Genomic DNA, 21,664 nt, shown 5'->3' with positions numbered 1-21,664 from the left:
AAATTGCCCGTGATGCACAAACGATGGGGGCGGGTGAGATCGCACATACGATCGCACGATAAATTGACGCGTGTAACGGGGCCTTTAGTCATTGTGAGCCACCATGAGTCTTAAAAAAAAATTAAGACAGATCAAAAAGTGAGTTAGATTCGATCTCTTCTTTTTTGGCAGGATGTCAGATTTATGTAGATGCTGACACTCCCTATCGATGAAGAAGGCACAGCTCATGACTAGAGGTGGGTGAATCCACAGATATTCATGATCGTCGGGTCCAATTGGATTTTAAAAAAAAGCCTAAATATCTGCCTGGACGTCGGTCCCCATATACCACGATGCAGTATTGATGTGATTTTTTTTGCCAGGAGGTGTAGATTGGGTGCAAGAATTTGGTGTATACATTTCAGCACCAACTCTGCATCTCTTGGCAAAAAAAGAAAACCGTTTTGACGCCGTTTTCTAACACTCCACCTGCACTACAGATTGGCAGCTTTCTATGTACACTGTGCATAGGCAGAAAACTGCCAATCAGCTGTGTGGGGGAGGTTATAGAAAGATCATGAATACAAAGGACTATGTGGCTGCAGGTTTACTAGGCTTTCTAGGAATAATCTCTGGCTGATAAAACAGTGCATTTATCAAAACTATAGCAAGCAACCCAATCGCTGGAATAGGTCTCTGAACTTGATGGCAAAAACCTGGTGGCAGATTTCATTTAAGGCTATGTGCAGACAATTTGCACCCAAATCTGCATGTTCTGGCAAGAAAATTATTGTAGGAAAAAAAACACCTGTTTTTGCCACAATTTGCCACTTTTTTTCATTGCTTTCAATGGTGAAAAAGCAAGAAAAAATGCAGAAAGAATAGACATCCGGCAGATTTTTTCTTCCAGGAAAAAATCCTGAACGTATGCACAACACTTCAGGATTCTCATTGACTTTGCTAGCATCAGGATATCCTTGCAGATGACGGTGGGGTCAAATCGAAAGTAACGCACATCCGGCATCGCTGTCGATATCGTAGTATGTAAATCCTTTATGATACGATTAACGAGCGCAAAAGCGTCATAGTCGTAATCGTATCATCGGTGTAGTGTCCGACATTTCTATAATGTAGCTGCAGCGACGGTCCAATGTTGTTCCTCGTTCCTGCGGCAGCACACATCGCTGTGTATGAAGCCGCAGAAGCGAGGAATATGTGCTTACCTGCGTCCCGCGGCTCACGCTGGCTATGCAGAAGGACGGAGGTGGGCGGGATGTTTACGTCCCGCTCATCTCCGCCCCTCCGCTTCTATTGGCTGCCTGCCGTGTGACGTCGCTGTGACGCCGCACAACCCGCCCCCTTAGGAAGGAGGCAGGTCGCCAGCCAGAGCGACGTCGCAGGGCAGGTAAGTGCGTGTGAAGCTGCCGTAGCGATAATGTTCACTACGGCAGCAATCACAAGATATCGCTGCTGCGACGGAGGCGAGGACTATCGCGCTCGGCATCGCAAGCATCGGCTTGTGATGTCGTAGTGTGCAAAGTACCCCTTAGGCCCCATGCACACGCTGTGTTTTTCAATGTAGTTTGTTGCCCAAATCTGCATGTTTTTCCTTCTCCCAGCAAAGTCTATGAGAACTCAGAAATGCTGTGCGCACGTTGGGGGTTTTTTTTCCTGCAGTTTTGGGTTACTGAAAAACTGCAGTATGTCAATTCTTTGTACATTTTTCTCCAGCATTTTTTTTTAGCCCTTTCAGCCATTGCTTTCACAAAAAAAGATAACGCATGGGTCAAAAACACAGCAAAAATCCATCTAAAATGCACAAGGTGCGCATTTCTGCCATAAGGTGCAGTTTTGTTGTTAACAAACTGCAGCTTGCGGATATTGCCTTAATTCCATTTTCCTTAATTGATAAACAAGCTAAGTGAATGAAAAAAAGATAAATCAGAATCAAATCAATATATAGTGTGGCCCTTTGACCTCAAAACAGCATCAAAGCATCAATTCTTCTAGGTACACATGCACACTGTTTTTAAAGGAACACAGCATTGAGGTTGTTCCAAACATCATGGAAGACAAACCACAGATCTTATGTGAATTTGAAGGGAACCTTCAGGGCCCATATGCCCTCTAGCCTAGCAGCAGGGACTGGTGTGGGCCAAAAATCCCTGCCTAACCATCCCTGTCTAATAATATTGCGTAAAAGCAATATTAAAGAAAAAGGATTTATAAGTTAGGTTTTCCCTATGCTTATTAAGGCTATGACTACTTGCAAGGGCGTTGTTTCACCCTCACTAGTCTGCCCTCTTTCCGTGTTATCACGCCCTTGTGTGAGTGATAACATGATTTCCATGAGCAGATGTCACCGCTAGCTTATGGAACTCTCACGCATGTGCGCGGCTCATTCACTCTGTGTCACTTGACCTCTGGAGTTGGGTGTACGTTTGTCGGCTTCACAAGCGCATTGCGCATGATCCGAAGTTTCCTGCACTTCCGATCATGTGCAATGCGCCTCCGAAGGCAGGAAGCAAAACACTCGGCTACAAAGGCCAGGCGACACTGCAGGAATGAGACGCGCACATGCGTGAGAGTTCCATAAGCTAGCAGTGACATCTGCTCATGGTAATCATGTTATCACACCGACAGGGGCATGATAACATGGAAAGAATGCAGACTAGTTGGAGCGAACCAACGCCCTTGAGACCAAAGATCAGCAGTCCTGATAGGCAGAGATCATAAAATGTTAAAATCGTACGATATTTGGCCGGATAGGATTGGACATTCGAACATTTACCGCAAAAGACGGCGATGTTGCCAAAGATCAGTAAATAATTGGATTGCAAAAACTATTATCTCACTGCCCACCACAATCATGTCATGTATTGGCATGGCTGTAATTGGCCACTGTAAAAATAAAAAAAAAAAGGAAGCAAAAGGGTTAGAGCAGTACATACTTACCGAGTCTCCACGAGGATGCATCGCTACTTCCAGGGCCAATAATTATCCCTCATACATATTCACTGCTTTCCCCGCCCACCGGCTGCAGTCAGACCATGTCCCCACCTTCTCTGACAGTATTATACTGCTGGTGTAAAATAAATAAAAAAATGTAAAAAAATGCCGTGAGGTCTTCCTACATATTGATACCAACACAGATAAAGCATACAGCTACAGATTTCAGCCCCCAGCCATGTGCTTATCTTAACTGTGTACCAAAATAAAAAGCTACATGTGGTTCCTCAAGAAAAATATTTAAATAAATAATTTTTAAAAAAACGGCATGTGGTCCCCTCTAATTTTGATACCCAGCCAAGATAAAGCCTGACAGCTGGGAGCTGGTATTCTCAGGCTGGGGAGACCCATGGTTATTGCCCACCAGCCTAAAAATAGCAGCCTGCAGCCTCCCAGGATTGTCGCATGCATTTAATGTGGCAATACCGGAACTTTACTTGACTCTTCCCTATTGCCCTGATGCGGTGGCAATCAGGGTAATAAGGGTTTGATGGCAGCCCACCTCTCCCACTAAGCCCTAGATCAGTAATGGGATGGGTCTACGAGACCCCGCCACATTACTAATCTCTATGTTAAAAGAAATAAACACAAACAATAAAAAATCCTTTATTTGAAATAAAATACAAAAAAAACCATCTTCTTTCACCACTTTATTAACCCCCAAACCCACAAAGGCAGCGCACATGTCCATAGAACATGACTTCCTACTGTTAGCTTCAGGCAGAGACTGAGCTGCAGCGATGAGCTCAGATTAGTTGCGGTCACAGCTGGAGGTTCCCACCATCTGTGGAGGCCCTCCATTTGTGACTGCAGGTAATCTTCTGAGGTGAGGTCACTGAATTCATTAAGGTTCCCTTGAGGTCACTTTACCTGCAGTCACAGGTGGAGGGTTGTGGGATCCTCCAGCTGTAACAGCAGCTAACCTGTGTGTCGTTACCGCTCATCGCTGAAGCTCAGTCTCTGCCTGAAGCTAACAGCAGGCAGTCATATTCTATGGACATGTGCGCTGCCTTCAGATGTAGCAGAGCTAGAATCGTCGTGGGATCCCATGTGGATTATGATTCCAACCAATCACAGACACTGTCTCAGAGGGTGGATGGTCCAACAGCAGCCACAGATGCCGGTGGTGCACAATTAAGATAAGCGCACGGCTCGGGGCTGCAGTCTGTAGCTGTATGCTTTATCTGTGTTGGTATCAATATATAGGGGTACCTCAAGGCATTTTTTTACATTGTTTTTTAATTTATTTTAAACGAGCAGTATAATGCTGTTAGAGAGGGTGGGGATATAGTCTGACTGCAGCCGGTGGGCGGAGAAAGCAGTGAATATGTATGAGGGATAACTAGTGGACCCAGAAGTAGCACTGCAGCCGCGGGGAGACTTGGTAAGTATGTACTGCTTTAACCCTTTTTTTTATTTTCTTTCTTTTCCTGACCCCCTACACCATTTTACAGCATACCACTTTTGCCTCCCATTGAATTTAATGAATTTAGCTAGGATGGACAATCGGATCGGCTAGGATCGCTCATCCAATTGGCGATCTCAGGTGGGTTCAGCGATCCTGAACTGATCAGATCCTTGGCAGGATCGCTCATCTCTACTTGCGACTAGTTACAGCCCTAATTACCATAAGGAAAGTGTAACTATTAAATTCTTTTTTTTAAACTTTGCTTTTACACAATATTATTAGACAGGATGGGTAGGCAGGGGACTATTGGCCCACACGTCCGTGCTGCTAGTTTAGAGGGCATATAGGACCGGACAGGTTCCCATTATGTTTTGCTTCTTTTGCACAAGAAAACTACTTTTTAACGGAAATATATAATACTTTGCATCATGTTCAGAGAGACGCAACTTTTTTTATGTGATTTACATTCGTAAAACTTTAAGATCCCTCTATTATTTTTTTTTTGTGAGGTGTTATGAACAAACAACAGCAGTTCTGGTATTGTATTTTTTGTCGTTGTTTTTTTGCAGTATTCAACGTGAGCGATAAATAGTGTTTGTCCCGCCTCAAAATTAAATTTATTTCCAATAACACTAAAATCTGATCTGTCTCATTTTCGTGCCTTCTGATTGAGCACTCCTGCTCTTCAGCCTTAAGCGGGCTTTACACGCTACAGCGATCTCGTTTGGGTCACGGATTTTGTGACGCACATCCGGCCGCTGTAGAGATCTCGTTGTGTGTGACTCCTAGGAGCGATTTTGGATCGTTACAAAAACGTCCAAAATCGCTCCTCGTTGACATGGGGGTCACTTCTCAAATATCGCTGCTGCAGCGTGTACGATGTAGTTCGTCGCTCCTGCGGCAGCACACATCGCGAGGAACCTCACCTTACCTGCCGTCACCCTCAATGTGGAAGGAATGAGGGGGGCGGAATGTTACGTCCCGCTCATCTCCACCCCTCCGCTTTGATTGGGCGGCCGCTTAGTCCTTAGAAAGGAGGCGGTTCACCGGTGACAGCGACGTCGCTGAGCAGGTAAGTAGTGTGACGGGTCCGGGCAATGTTGTGCGCCACGGGCAGCGATTTGCCAGTGTCGCACAACCGATGGGGGCGGGTACCCACGCTAGCGATATCGGTACCGATATCGCAGCGTGTAAAGTGGCCTTTAGGCGATTTTAATTCTTCATTTGCAGGTTCCTATTCGCCCATAAATTGTATGATTTTTTAACCCAAAGAAAAGGTAGTAGGCCGGTTTCAGACGTCCATGTTTAATCAGGTACTAGTCACATGCATGGTTTTGGTCATACATGTGTCTCACGTGTGACATCCATGTTTGCATACGTGTGACAGGAGAAAAACACGGGTCTGTGAAATAAAAAGATTTTACATATTTACCTGCTTTCTTCGGCTCTGCTGCCTCCCGCTCCTGACCCCCCGCTCATTATATTCATCGATTATTCACCGCACTCAAGACCTGGAAGCTGGAGCATCGCGGGGACATCGCTGCATACAGCACCGCCGAGGACAGCATCGCGGGGACAGGTGAGTATTTTGCAAGCACAGTGACATCCAGGAGGTCATTGGAGTTCCCAATGAACTCTGAAGACATCCTGATGACCCCTGCAAAACCCGCGCTACAGCTTCACGGGTTCATCAGAGTTCATTGGGAACTGTGATGAGTTCCCAATGCAGTCCCCGCGATATTCCGGATTCCAGGTTCTCACTACACACACACACATATACAATGAGCACATATACACACATATGTATACACACATAGCAGACACACATGGATACACCGAGCACATAAACACACATAGCGCACATGCATGTTTACACTGAACCCACACTATACTCACGCAGCGCCGCTCCAGCTCCACAGGGCACTGAATATTCAGTAAGTATAATGAGCGGGGGTCAGGAGCCGGAGACAGCACCGCTGGATACAGGTAAATGTAGAAAATCTTTTTATTAAAAAGACCCGTGTTTTCTCCGGTACGTGTCACACTGATGTCACACGGATCACATCAGTGCGCGACCCGTGTGACACCTGTGCTGCTGGAGAAAAAACGGACATGCCTGCGTGCAGGGTCATGAGAGGTCATATGGTCCGTGTGCAACCACGGACGTGTGAGGAACATCATAGAATAACATGGGTATGTGTGGCATCCGTGTTAAATACGGATGTCACACGTACCTGAAACACGGACGTCTGAAACCAGCCTTAGATTGATAGGCACCCAACAAAAGAGGTCGCTTTGCCACTGGCTGTTGGGCTCACAAAAAGCTGGCCATTATTGTGTGCTAAGTATCTCAATTTTTACATGTTTTTTTCACAGCAGTAACGCATGTCTATATTCCCATATTCATTGTTTCACATATCTTAGCAGTGTAGTGTGTAACAGTCTCCTTTTTTAAATCATTTTGGTCCAAGTTCATTGAATAGCTCCATGGAGCTTGTTGGGGTAAGGCTGCTTTCACACTGCGTTTTTTTAACATGCGTCATGAACGTTTTTTTGCTGCAAAAGTGGATCCTGCTTTTACAGCAAAAAATCGCATGCAAACGCATATGTTATTTTGCAGGATCCTGTCACTTTAAGTTTATGGGTGGGCATTGGAGTCATGTGATCGGGAGTCAGTGGAACTGAATGTGATAGACTGGGAGCCGGCTTCGGAGGCTCGTAACCAAGGTAAACATCGGGTAACTTGCTTGGATACCCGATATTTACATTGGTTACGAGCGTCTGCAGCTGCTAGGAGCCAGCTGCTGCTCCCTGCACACGTAACCAACGTAAACATCGGGTAACTAAGACCGCAGTTACCCGATATTTACCTTGGTTACGAGCGTCCTCCGCTCTTCCGCTCTCAGGCGGGGGAGAGTGGAGAGAGGGAGGGGGAGGGAGGGAGGTGGAGAGAGGGAGGGGGAGGGAGGGAGGTGGAGAGAGAGGGAGAGAGGGAGAGAGGGAGAGGGAGGGAGGGAGGGAGGGAGGTGGAGAGAGACAAAGAGGGACGGATCACCCGAGGCTGGTTTCTGTGCATGCTCAGTAGAGCAAGCAGGATCCTGTCTATCAGCATGCCAGCGTTCACCTGCGTTTGCATGCTGTTTAGTCAGAATCCAGCAATTTGCAGAGTTTGGACACAGCTCAAAAACGCTACAAGTAGCGTTTTTGAAAAAAGTTAAAAAACTGCAAGTCGCTGGATCCTTACTATAACGCACGCAAACGCAGGTGAACGCATGTTGACGCGAGTCCATTGCAAATGCATTGAAATGAAAACTCATTTGCACTGGATACGTTTTTGCGTTAAAAAAACGTTCATGACGGATGTTAAAAAAAACGTAGTGTGAAAGCAGCCTAACTCAACAAAAAAAAAAAACCTTTGTTCGAACTTTGATTTGTTTTAAGACAACAGCTGATTCATCAATATATAGTCTTGCTTCTTCTTGGAAGGGTAGAGTATCACTAGTCTCAAGCTCCATATATCCTGGTACTAAATATAGACGCACATTTTTTAGTTCGATTACCTTCATGTTCCGGGAAGCTGCGCCAATTATGTGTTCCTAACTCAGATATCATTATGCATATTGTAAGTGAAGACCTCCAGAGACCGAACACATCAAGGAAAACCAGATGAGCAGAAGAAACTGGATCTTACAAGTGAAAGAATATGTAGGAGTTTCTTCCCATGTTACATCATTGTTGCAACTGTTGGTTGGACATTACGTTATTGAAAAACCACAGTAATTTAATTGGAATAATAAATAATGTGGCAAATCATTACACATACAATATTAGCCTAAGCTGCAGGACCACAAAACAGTTGCATTGACCACTGTGTTGATCAAGGGGGGTCAAGCAAAATGCGCCATCGGGTGCAATGATTTTTAAGTGCTGTTAAAAAAAAAAAAATAAATTATTCTCGGCAGCACATTGTCCTGTGTAAAATGGACATGTGCTGCGAGAAAAATGTCAGACTGTACCCAAGACAATCATTAATTGTTCTGTGAGCATTTAAGTGCGGTAGAACTATGTAAAATTATTCTGCCATATGCTAAGGAGCCAGAACTAGAGATGGGTGGATCCAAACTGTAAAAGTCCGGATCCGCGCAGTTTCAAATGTGGCCAAGTGCCGGACGCGGACCCAGAATTCTCAGGGAATTCCAGCTAATGATCCGGATCCAACACTGGAGAAATAAAAAAGAAAAAAAATGGAAAATTAAAGAAAATAAGCAAGAAGCAAGCGCTTTACCCAGCTCTCCCCGATTGCCCTGGTGCAGTGGCAAACGCAGTAATAAGGGGTTGATCAGCTGCCACTAAGCCCTAGATTAGTAATAAGAGGTGTCTACGAAACCCCTCTCATTATTAATCTGTAAGTGAAAAGAAATAAACACAAACACCCCAAAAATTCTTTATTTGAAATAAAAGAAAAACAGTACCCTCTTTCACCACTTTATTAACCTCAAAACACCCCTGCAGGTCCGACGTAATCCACACAAGGTCCCACGACGATTCCATCTCTGTTACACCTAAATTCACACTGAGCGGCCATAGAACATGACCGCCCACTGTGAGGTTCAGGCAGAGACTGAATGAGCTGAACCGCATGATCAGCATTGATGTCACTCAGACTACTTGTGGTCACAAGTGGAGGAATGTGGGACAATAGAATTAGACTTTCCAGTAATTCGGTTTCTAAGAACCCTCCACGACAGCACCCCAGAAGGTTGCCTCCCCATCCAATTAGGAACAGGAAACACAAAGAGGTTAAATAGTCCTCTCCTCTCTCCATCCTCAGTGTTTTTATGAAGAACCACACTGGTGTGAATGCTTCTAAAATTTATTTAACAAGAAGGAATCAAATGGCCATCAAGAACAAAAAAAGGAAAAACTGCCCATGCTAATATGGAGGGTTCTTAGAAACTGAATAACTGGTATGTGTAATTCAATTTTCTTTAATCCCCTCCACAACAGCACCACAAGAGAAATACCCAAGAATTCTAGGGGGGACAATTGCCTGGAGGACTTTCCTCCCAACGACTAAATATTTTACAGACATCAAATCTAATCTATAGTGCTTAGAAAAGGTATGGACCGAGGACCAGGTTGCGTCTCTGCAGATCCCCTTGATGGATGCACTTGCCCTTTCAGCCCACGATATAGACATAGGTCTTGTGGAATGAGCTTTTAGTGATACTGGAGGAGACCAATCTTGATGATTTCTATAGGATTCCACTAGCACTTTCTTAATACAATTTGCCAGAGTGCTTCTGGAAGCTTTCTTGCCCTTATTTGTTACACAATACTGCACAAAAACGTTCTGATCCTCTCCACAAGACTGTGTATTCTCCTGGTAGTAGAGAATAGTCCTTCGGGCATCCAACTAATGAAATTTATCTTCTCTGTTTCCTGTTGGTCTTGACAAAAGGAAGGGAGGATTATTTCTTGGGACATATAGAAATCTGTTGCTACTTTGAGCAGGAAGGATGGGGTTTGATGGAGTACCACCATATCTTCTAGGAATCTCAGATAGGGCTTGTATCTCACCAACTCTCCTCACCAGCCTGAACTTCCAAGGTTTAGCAAACACATCTACCTTGGTCTAGGAATCATTTAGATTCAGGGAGAAATATAAATCTACTTTCGTGTTTTGATGACTCTCAAAAAAGCTCTATTTCTGGATAAGGCCCCTTTCACACATCAGTTTTTTGCCATCAGTCACAATCCGTTTTCTCGACGGATTGACAGATCCGTCGCAGATTGTGGCTAAACTGGTGCGACGTATCTGTTTTTCGACGGATCCGACTAGCTGGGGGCTAAATATTAATTGAAGCATACTCAGTTAAAAAAAACGGAATCCATCGCCAGATTCTGTCATTTGACGAATGACAACGGATCCTGCGCCCATAGGCTTCCATTCTACTAAACGACGGATCCGTCGCTGTCCGTTTTTTCGATTTACACAAAAAAACGTTACTGTGGACGTTATCTCCGTCCGACGGACAAACATTTTTCAACGGATCCGAACGGATGAAACGTGAGGCCATCTATCGCAATCCGTCGCTAATACAAATCAATGAGAAAAAAACAGATTCAGCGGAATCAGTCGCTGGATCCTTTTTTTTCAAATTTGACGGTTTATGACTGATGACAAAAAACTGATGTGTGAAAGGGGCTTAACTCCATTTTTTAGTTAGCATCTGGAAGCATCAGTATTCAGGCTCCATTCTCCCAATTGAATATCTGTTCTGCTTAGGAAGTTTGCTTGAATATTATTGGAACCTTTTTTTAGGTGACGGGCAGATAAGGACTGGAGGTAATCTTCCGTCCAACAAAAGATCCTTGCTGACATTTCCCATAGGTTCCTGTATCTTGTGCTCTCTTGATGTTTTAGGTGAGCCACTGTGGTCATATTGCCTGAATAGATCCTGACATGGGTTTCTGGCAGTAAAAATTTTGTTTATTTAAGGACTTCTACTGATCTGAACTTTGTAAAGTGTGAATAATGCCCATCCATGTCTTCTGGCCAGAAACCTTGGCCAGCTGAGACATAACTGATCCCTAACCCTTCTTGCTGGAATTTGTTGTTACTGATAGGGGATTTTGAAACTAAAGCCTGCTTTACACGTGTAGATATTCTCGTGCGATCGCACCCGCCCCCATCGCTTGTGCGGCACGGGCAATTTCTTGCCCGTGTCGCACAATGCTGTAACCCCCGTCACACGTACTTACCTTCCGAACGACTTCGCTGTGGGCGGCGAACATCCACTTCCCAAAGGGGGAGGGACGTTCGGCGTCACAGCGACGTCACACAGCGGCCGGCCTATAAAAGCGGAGGGGCGGAGATGAGCGACACGTAAACATCCCGCCCACCTCCCTCCTTCCGCATTGGCGGCAAGATGCAGGTAAGCTGCAGTTCATCGTTCCCGGGGTGTCACACGGAGTGATGTGTGCTTCCTCGGCAACATTGAACAACCGGACGTTCGATTTTTAGAAAATGAGCGACGTGTCAACGATGAATGAGAAGGTGAGTATTTCAGCTCGTTCATAGCTGTCACACGCTACGATATCACTAACGATGCCGGATGTGCGTCACTTACGACGTGACCCCGCCGACATCTCGTTAGATATATCGTAGCGTGTAAAGTCCGCTTAAAGGTACCTTCACACATAGCGACATCGCTGCTGAGTCACAGATTCTGTGACGCAACAACGAACTCAACAGCGATCTTGCTACGTTTGACACATAGCAGCAACCAGGCCCCTGCTGTGAGATCGCTGGTCGTGTCGGAATAGCCTGGACCATTTTTTGATCGCTGAGGTCCTGCTGGGCAGGATGCATTGGTGTGTTTGACGCCTTACCAACGACCTCATTGACGACTCAGAGCTCAGACATGTACAGCCACGTACGGGTCCCAACGACCATCGAGATTGTTATACAGGTCGCTACGGTCGCTGTATCATTGCTGCATCGTTGGGAAGATCTGACTGTTTGACATCTAACCAGCGACCACGTAGCGACTTACCAGCGATCCTTATCAGGTCGTATCGTTGTCGGGATCGCTGGAAAGTCGTTAAATGTGACGGGGGCTTAGTATGTTTCTTTCACCAGATTCTCTGTGCTGAGCCACAAGCCGAGTGAGGCCTTTACATGATAAGGTAAGTGGATCCTTCTACTGAGCAAACCTGGAGATCTATCCCAGCATGAAAGAATGACATTTTGGAAGACTCTTGTATGGGCCTGAGCCCAAGAAACTGCCTGGAAGCATGATGTCATGGACCCTTGGACTGACATTGCAAATCTTCTAAAGACAGTCTTCTGGTCACTAACAGTATATATTTTGGCTCTTAACTATATTGGTTTGGGTACTGGAAGAGAAGTGGTCTGTTCTTGAGAACATAGGGCAATCCCTAAGAAGACCTTCTGGGTGGAAGGAGTCAAGTATGATTTTTCTTCATTTACTAACCAACCCAAAGAGATTTTAGGGTCTGAATTGTCAACTGGATATGATCTCTGAGATGTGAAATAGAGGGAGTCGTAATTTAACAAAAAAAAAAATATTCCAAATAAGGGATGATGCAAACGTCTAGCTTCCTGATGAATGCTATTACCTTTTCCATTAAATTCATAAACATTTGAATAGCTTAAGGCTTAAGTGATCACGAAAGGAAGGACATTGATTTGAAAATGAAGAATTTCTTATCCTTGCATGACCGCAAATCTTGGGAATTTCTGATAAGCTGGATGTATGGGCACGTGATAACAGGCATCCTGGAGGTCAATAGTTGGCATAATGTCTGCCTATTAGTGGGACCGTGGATCTTATAGATTTCATTTTGAACCTTCTGTAGATGATATAATTATAAGGGAGTTTTTAAAGTTATGATGATTCTGTAGCTCACTCTTTCTTTTCAGAAATAGGCAAGAATAATGGCCCTTGCTCTATTCTAGGATTGGAAATGAGGATATTACTCTTGATGCCTGCAGGTCTTGGATCTTTCAGATTAAGATCTTCTGTAATCTTGGAGATGGCAGTTTTGTTTTTTCTTTTATCTGGGTGAACGAACCCGAACTTCCCTGAGAAGACTGTGTTCGGGGATCTCTGCACGCACACTAGGTTTCCGGTATGGACCCCGAACTTTACAGTTCAGGTTCACCCATCACTACATATCTGTGGTCGTTAAAGGGTTAGATACAGTACAAAGATATGTTTTAAAAAAAATATGAAGAAAATAAAACAAAAAAACATAGGTTTGGTATCTGTGTACTTGTAATATAGTCAACATGGTAAAAAAATTGTGGAATTGCAATTTCAATGGATTCTTTTCCCCATTTTCTAGTGCATTGCATGATAAAATGAATAGTGTAATTCAAAATACATCTCATCCCACAAAAAAACAGCCCTCATAAGGTTATGGGGGCTAAAAAATAAGAAACAAATATAAGTTATGGTTCTTGGAAGTGGAGAAGAAAAAAACTAAAGAGCAAAAATGGAAAATTGCAAGGTACTGAAGGGGTTAATTAATAATCAGGAACTATGCAATTTATGGCATCTGTGTAATCGTACAAACCTCAACAATCATATTGCCAGGTCATTTTTAACGCTTCATCCCCGAGTGATTTTCCATTTTTTTTCGCTCCCGTTCTTCCGAGAGCCGTAACTTTTTATTTTTCTGTCAATCTTGCCATATAAGAGCTTATTTTTTTCAGCACGAGTTGTGCTTCTGAATAATACCATTACTTGTACCATATAGTGTACTGGAAAACAGCAAAAACATTCCAAGTGTGAAAAAATTGCAAAAAAAAAGTGCGACTGCCCGATAGTTTTTGGGATATTTTATTCACTATATGGTAAAACTGATGTGTCAGTGTGATGCCTCAGGTCGGTATGAGTTCGTAGACACCAAATATGTATAGGTTTATCTAAGGGGTTAAAAAAAAATTCACAAGTTTGTCCCAAACAAAAGCGCATTTTTTGTGGCATCTTCTGCGATCCGTAGCATTCTTATTTTTCAGGATTTATGGCTCAGTGATGGCTTATTTTTTGCGTCTCGAGCTGACAAGTTTAATGATACTATTTTTGCACAGATGCTACATTTTCATCGCCTGTTATCGCAACTTGCGCAAAATATGAGGCAACCAAAAAACGTATTTTTGTCGTTTTAGATTTTTTTTTTGCCGCTACTCAGTTTAACGATCAGATTAATTGATTTGATATTTTGATAGATCAGGCATTTCTGAACACAGCGATAACAAATGTGTATTTTTTTTAACCCTTTAATTTTCAATGGGTTAAATGGGGGGGTGATTTGAACTTTTAGGGGTTTTTTTGTTTTGTTTTTTTTTTTTGTTTGTTTTTTTTTAAATTTTACTAGTCCTCCTAGGGGGCTATAAGGATCAGCAAGTCTGATCGCTCATTCTTTCCTGTAGATCAGATCAGCACAGCTCAGATCAGCAGAAAAGCTGCTGTTCTCTCACACCTGGCGCTCTGCCGCCTGTGAGAGGAACTTACTCATGATAGCTACAAGAGTCATCACATGGCCCTCTGTGCTACCATGACAACCATAGGATCCACATGATCACATCACATTACTTCTGATGGCGCTGGGTAAGTGAATGTTTACTGCGGCCGGCATGTACAGCGCACTGTGACATTTTCACAGTGCGCTGTAAGGGGTTAACAGGCACGAATGGGTAGTGAATCCACTCGTGCCTGATAGCCGCACATGTCAGCTGTTCAAACCAGCTGACATGTGCAGCGATCGCTACCTGCTGCCCGCAGCAGGGATTAACCTGACACGTTCCATGACGTACCCAGTACGTCACGTGTCATAAATAGGTTAATGTAATGTGAACGATGTAAATAAAAAAAAATCCAAAAAACAATTGCTGAATTGTGCTTTTTTCGCACTTTCAAAGCATTTCCACATGATAATAGGAATGGCATCATTCAAAAATACAACTCGTCACTAAAAAAACAAGCTCTCATACAGCTATGTAAATGGAAAAATAAAAAGAAAAAAAAAAGTTATGGCTCTTGGAAGAAGGGGAGGAAAAAATAAAATCCACAGATATTAGCCACGGTGAGAAGAGATTAAAAAGTAAAAAGATCTTCACCACTCTCGCCCTTCTTGTGCGTCATTAACCTGTTCAATGCTGTAAAAGACAAGACATTCTATATGTGTTTTATTGTTCCACAATATGTGTAACTGCTCCTGAATAGGGTGCCTTATATTTTACAGAATCAAAAAGGTTAACCAGCCACATACAGTGCCTACAAGTAGTATTCAACCCCCTGCAGATTTAGCAGGTTTACACATTCGGAATTAACTTGGCATTGTGACATTTGGACTGTAGATCAGCCTGGAAGTGTTAAATGCTCTGCAGCAAAAAAGAATGTTATTTCTTTTTTTTATTTTTTTTTTAAATTGTGAAAAGTTTATTCAGAGTGTCATTTATTATTCAACCCCTCAAACCACAAGAATTCTGTTTGGTTCCCCTAAAGTATTAAGAAGTATTTCAGGCACAAAGAACAATGAGCTTCACATGTTTGGATTAATTATCCCTTTTCCAGCCTTTTCTGACTAATTAAGACCCTCCCCAAACTTGTGAACAGCACTCATACTTGGTCAACATGGGAAAGACAAAGGAGCATTCCAAGGCCATCAGAGACAAGATCGTGGAGGGTCACAAGGCTGGCAAGGGGTACAAAACCCTTTCCAAGGAGTTGGGCCTACCTGTCTCCACTGTTGGGAGCATCATCCGGAAGTGGAAGGCTTATGGAACTACTGTTAGCCTTCCACGGCCTGGACAGCCTTTGAAAGTTTCCACCCGTGCCGAGGCCAGGCTTGTCCGAAGAGTCAAGGCTAACCCAAGGACAACAAGGAAGGAGCTCAGGGAAGATCTCATGGCAGTGGGGACATTGGTTTCAGTCAATACCATAAGTAACGTACTCCACCACAATGGTCTCCGTTCCAGACGAGCCCGTAAGGTACCTTTACTTTCAAAGCGTCATGTCAAGGCTCGTCTACAGTTTGCTCATGATCACTTGGAGGACTCTGAGACAGACTGGTTCAAGGTTCTCTGGTCTGATGAGACCAAGATCGAGATCTTTGGTGCCAACCACACACGTGACGTTTGGAGACTGGATGGCACTGCATACGACACCAAGAATACCATCCCTACAGTCAAGCATGGTGGTGGCAGCATCATGCTGTGGGGCTGTTTCTCAGCCAAGGGGCCTGGCCATCTGGTCCGCATCCATGGGAAGATGGATAGCACAGCCTACCTGGAGATTTTGGCCAAGAACCTCCGCTCCTCCATCAAGGATCTTAAGATGGGTCGTCATTTCATCTTCCAATAAGACAACGACCCAAAGCACACAGCCAAGAAAACCAAGGCCTGGTTCAAGAGGGAAAAAATCAAGGTGTTGCAGTGGCCTAGTCAGTCTCCTGACCTTAACCCAATTGAAAACTTGTGGAAGGAGCTCAAGATTAAAGTCCACATGAGACACCCAAAGAACCTAGATAACTTGGAGAAGATCTGCATGGAGGAGTGGGCCAAGATAACTCCAGAGACCTGTGCCGGCCTGATCAGGTCTTATAAAAGACGATTATTAGCTGTAATTGCAAACAACGGTTATTCCACAAAATATTAAACCTAGGGGTTGAATAATAATTGACCCACACTTTTATGTTGAAAATTTATTAAAATTTAACTGAGCAACATAACTTGTTGGTTTGTAAGATTTATGCATCTGTTAATAAATCCTGCTCTTGTTTGAAGTTTGCAGGCTCTAACTTATTTGCATCTTATCAAACCTGCTAAATCTGCAGGGGGTTGAATACTACTTGTAGGCACTGTAGAGGGGAAGACTGGAAAAGACAGCTACTTCCAAGTCCTCTTTCACACGTTCGTGAAAATCACGCACGTTTTTCACGGATGTGTCAAAGGTGCGTATTGTCCTGTGTGCCATTTTTATGGCACATGTGTGTTCTCCGTGTGTTATCCGTGATAACACACGGAGAACGGGAACTTTCTACTCACGGGTCCCTGGCGTCGCTGTCCGTGGTGCTGATCTTCGGTCTCTGGTCCTGCAGACTCCCCGCTGCTGCTGCTTCCGGCCGCAGTGAAGTGAATATGCAATGAGCATAATGAGCGGCGGTTGGAAGAAAGTGACAGCAGCGGCAGAAACAGCAGGGCTGGAGAAGGTGAGTAAAGTTTTGGGTTTTTTTTTCTCAAACACGTGTGTTTTCTCCTGCGCGTGTCACACGGAACACCTCTGTGTGGTCCGTTTGTGACACCCGTGGTGCCGGAGAAAAACAGACATATTGACGTGTGGAGCACACGGACACACGTATGCTCCACACATACACACGGTCCATGAAAGAACACGCACGTGAGCGCAGACCCATTGATTTTAATGGGTTTACGTGTGCCCGTGTCTCTGGTACGTGAGGAAAGGGACCAAACACGTACCGGAGACAAGGACGTGTGAAAGAGGCCTAAGAGGTATTTTGACTACCTGAACTCAAAGCCAGACAGCCTAATGACATGAATTTCAAGTATGACCCGTCACTTACTAAAGGGAATCTATTGCCAAGATTCTGCTCCCCCATCTAAGAGCAGCATAACGTAGAGACAGACAACTTGATTCCAGTGATGTGTCACTTACTGAGTTGTTTGCTGTCATTTTGATAAAATCACTGGAGATAAAATCTCTTCTGGAGATGTACACAGAAAGCTGCCAATCAGTGGTGAGGCAGAGGTTATACACAGCTCATGAATATGCAGGACTACCTGGCAGCAGGCTGAGTAGTGCTCTAATGGTAACCTTCTGCTGATTAAACAGTGATTTTATCAAAACTACACTAAGCAACCCAGTAAGTAACACATAGCTGGAATCAGGATCTCTGCCCCTACATTATGCTGCTCTAAGATAAGGTGGGAAAACCTGGTGAAAGATTCCTTTTAAATAATGCAGTAGTGATTATTGTTCAACATTAGCTACGATGGATCAAAATGGTTTTGCAAACTGGATAACCCCTTCAAAGTAATATATATTAGGTGTCACAAAGGAGAATGTATATATGTATTCACACCTTACCTATTTTAACCACATCTTCAGTATTACATGTAGCCTCTTCCTCGTAGTTTTCTTCACTCCCTATTGTAAGAATAGTTGGACACACAACATCGCGAACACAATCTGGTGATTCAGGTCTGTCGGCAGCAGATGGTGGTCTTCTCTGGACTTCCAAGTCTCCATCATCATCAAGCAGAGCTTCTAATTCCTGCACATCATGTGAAGCTGCCTCTCTAGAGACCAAGGATTTATTTTCACCATCTATGCGGTTTTCTTCCTTATCACTTGCAATTTCTACAGTATTTTTTTTCCATAGGATCTTAAATTGTGTTTGGAAAACTGAAAGGAAAAAAGGAATAAATTTACACTGAAATCAATTATTTAATGGAGGCGGAAATAACGTTCATATGGGGCGGAGATCAAGCTTTTGTATGTTTTTTCCTTAAAGGGAACCTGTCACCAGATTTGGGGCCTATAAGCTGCGGCCACCACCAGTGAACTCTTATATACAGCATTCTAACGTTCCGTCTATAAGAGCCGAGGCCGCTGTGTAGAACGTAAAAATCACTTTATAATACTCACCTAAACGGTCGATGCGGAGCAGACTGGTCGGATGAATGTCTCTGTTCTCCGGGTGCGGTGTCTCCTCTTTCGGCCATCTTTGTCCTCCGTCTGAAGCTAGTGTGGATGACGCGTCCTACGTCATCCACAATAGCCAGCATTGAGATTCCGCGCAGGCGCACTACAACACTTTCCGATCTACCTTGGTCAGGGCAGATCAAAGTGTGCCTGCGCAGGACCCCAGTGTCTGCTTGTGTGGATGATTTAGGACGCATCATCCACACTAGCTTCAGAAGAAGGAAGACAAAGATGGCCAAAAGAGGAGGCGCCGGTACCGGAGAACGGAGACACCCATCTGACCCATCTGCTGCACACCAACCATTTAGGTAAGTATTATAAACTGTTTTTTACGTTCTACACAGCGGCCTGGGCTCTTATATACAGGATGTTAGAATACTGTATACATGAACCCACTGGTGGTGGCCGCAGCTCATAGGCCCCAAATCTGGTGACAGGTTCCCTTTAAATGGAATCTATCAGCAGGTTTTTGTTTTGTAAGCTGAAGCCAGCATGCTGCAAGGGTTGACACAGAGAATTCAGGGATGCCTTTCTTGTCAAGGTCTGGTCTGTTGTTTATTTGCTATGCTTGTTTAAGCAGCAGGACTTCATGCTGAACAACAAACTCACGCATAGTCTGGCACGCACTCTCCTCTGATTGACACCTCACTGTCAATGCACAATTTTTAGAGAGCCTGGTGTGGGTGGGGGTGCTCTAAGCTAAAAATTCAGATTGCGTCAGAACGCCTGAACCTGGTCATCTAAGTGATACATCATTGGATTCAGGATCGCTCTGCCTAGATATAAAAAATGGTTTCTTCAGCTCACCTGCTGCCCGGACTGCTCAGCCTTGCGGGTGCCTGGAATCCTTCGGTCTATCCCGACCGGTAACAAGGAACGTGGGAAGGAAAAAGAGGGCGATCCGGCACAAATCCCAAGATTTGTGCCGGATCGCCCTCTTTTTCCTTCCCACGTTCGCTCTGCCTAGATCATGCTGCTCTCAGATGAGGTGACAAAAACCTGCTGACAGATTCACTTTAATGGCTCTTTAACAGTGAGAATAGAATGCTTTGGTATATATAAAATTTATGCTGACCAGCTCGTTAGAAGACCAAATTCAGATGTCCGTGAAAAAAGTCCAGAACTGCCACGGGTCTCCTGACACAAACTCAACAGCCACATACATTACTGTGCAAAAGTTTTAGGCAGGTGTGGAAACAAAGACGGCAATGTACGGCCATTTAAGAAATGAAGAAAAAAAAAAAGTGTAATTGTTCTTAAAAAAGCAAAGGAACAAACTAAGGAGCAAAAAAAAAAAAAAAGTCACTTGGTCGTGAAGGGGTTTTAAAACTGAATTGTAACAGAATCTAATAGGGAATGATAATTGGCGTACTCTAGAAGAAACCCTCTAAATACAGCGCAGGGAAAACAAAACACAAAAGGCAATGAAAGAAAAATTCAGGAACTATTTATAAAAATGTACCCAATTTTCAACTTCAAAACTCCTAACTGTGGGTTATTAGAGCCTTATGTTCTGTAACCAGACGTAAAAGGCATCCTGCCATGACAACTTAAGGCAAAATGTTCCACGCTCAATAATGACCTTGCAGAGAAAGTGTGCACAGAGCAGGCTGCTTTTATTTATGGGCACATATTCACTTCATGCATTGTGAACAAAAAGAAAGTAAATCATAGCCTGGTGCAGAAAACATCAAGCCTCTTGGGGACAGATACTTTCTTTATTAGTTAACTGCGCGACATCGATTATTGAATACTGTATCACTCAATATTTCATTTGTTGGCTTTAAGCGGGAAAGAGAATAACTTTCTGATGACTGTGGCCATCAGCAAGATAGCTATCCTATGGCACGCGCGCTGTCGCCTCATCCAGCCGCTTTGAACTGCCGGTGTGATTGCGTTGGCAGGTCAAAGTTGTGCTGGAACGGAGGAGAAATTTCTCCTCGCTCAGACACTCCTCTCCTAAACCACAAGCCTGTTGCCTAGGAGATATTGGGAGCGTCATTAAGCTGCGCCAGCGTAATGACATCTTGTGGCCGCGCGGGAACTGAGGACCCAGTGGCGCGCAGTGGTGAAGCGCGTGATGGAAGGTGAGTGTGACCTTTTTTTTTTTTTTTAAATATAAACTGTGTGCGGCTGTATCAGGTTGTGGGAACATGCCAGGATGGGGAAACATGCCAGGATGGGGGAACATGCCAGGATGGGGGAACATGCCAGGATGGGGGAACATGCCAGGATGGGGGAACATGCCAGGATGGGACAAGCTGTCAGGATGGGACGAACTGCCAGGATGGGACAAACTGCCAGGATGGGACAAACTGCCAGGATGGGACAAACTGCCAGGAAAGGACAAACTGCCAGGAAAGGACAAACTGCCAGGAAGGGACAAACTGCCAGGATGGGACGAACTGCCAGGATAGGGGAACATGCCAGGATGGGGGAATATGCCAGGATGAGGGAACATGCCAGGATGGGACAAACTGCCAGGATGGGACAAACTGCCAGGATGGGGGAACATGCCATAATGGGGAAATATGCCAGGCTGGGACAAACTGCCAGGAAGGGGAAAACTGCCAGGAAAGGACAAACTGCCAGGAAGGGACAAACTGCCAGGATAGGGGAACATGCCAGGATGGGGGAATATGCCAGGATGAGGGAACATGCCAGGATGGGACAAACTGCCAGGATGGGACAAACTGCCAGGATGGGGGAACATGCCAGGATGGGGGAACATGCCAGGATGGGACGAACATGCCAGGATGGGACGAACATGCCAGGATGGGACGAACATGCCAGGATGGGGGAACATGCCAGGATGGGGGAACATGCCAGGATGGGACAAACTGCCAGGATGGGACAAACTGCCACGATGGGACAAACTGCCACGATGGGACAAACTGATACGATGGGACAAACTGCCACGATGGGACAAACTGCCACGATGGGGGAACATGCCACGATGGGGGAACATGCCACGATGGGGGAACATGCCACGATGGGACAAATTTCCAGG

At 44.5% G+C, this 21,664-nt stretch overlaps 1 protein-coding gene across 1 annotated transcript in view; it reads right to left on the bottom strand.

Moving 5' to 3' along the window:
* METTL22 (methyltransferase 22, Kin17 lysine) overlaps positions 1 to 21,664 on the bottom strand; it is a 285,223-nt gene that overhangs the window by 243,070 nt on the left and 20,489 nt on the right. The window contains exon 3 of the mRNA XM_075317898.1: positions 18,037 to 18,354. Coding sequence (XP_075174013.1) covers positions 18,037 to 18,354 — 318 coding nt within the window. The remainder of the gene's footprint in view (positions 1 to 18,036; positions 18,355 to 21,664) is intronic.

Source organism: Anomaloglossus baeobatrachus, chromosome 7 (genome assembly GCF_048569485.1).
Source record: "Anomaloglossus baeobatrachus isolate aAnoBae1 chromosome 7, aAnoBae1.hap1, whole genome shotgun sequence".
NCBI lineage: Eukaryota > Metazoa > Chordata > Amphibia > Anura > Aromobatidae > Anomaloglossus > Anomaloglossus baeobatrachus.
Note: the sequence above shows the minus strand (reverse complement) of the source record. Positions and strands in the feature narration are given on the sequence as shown.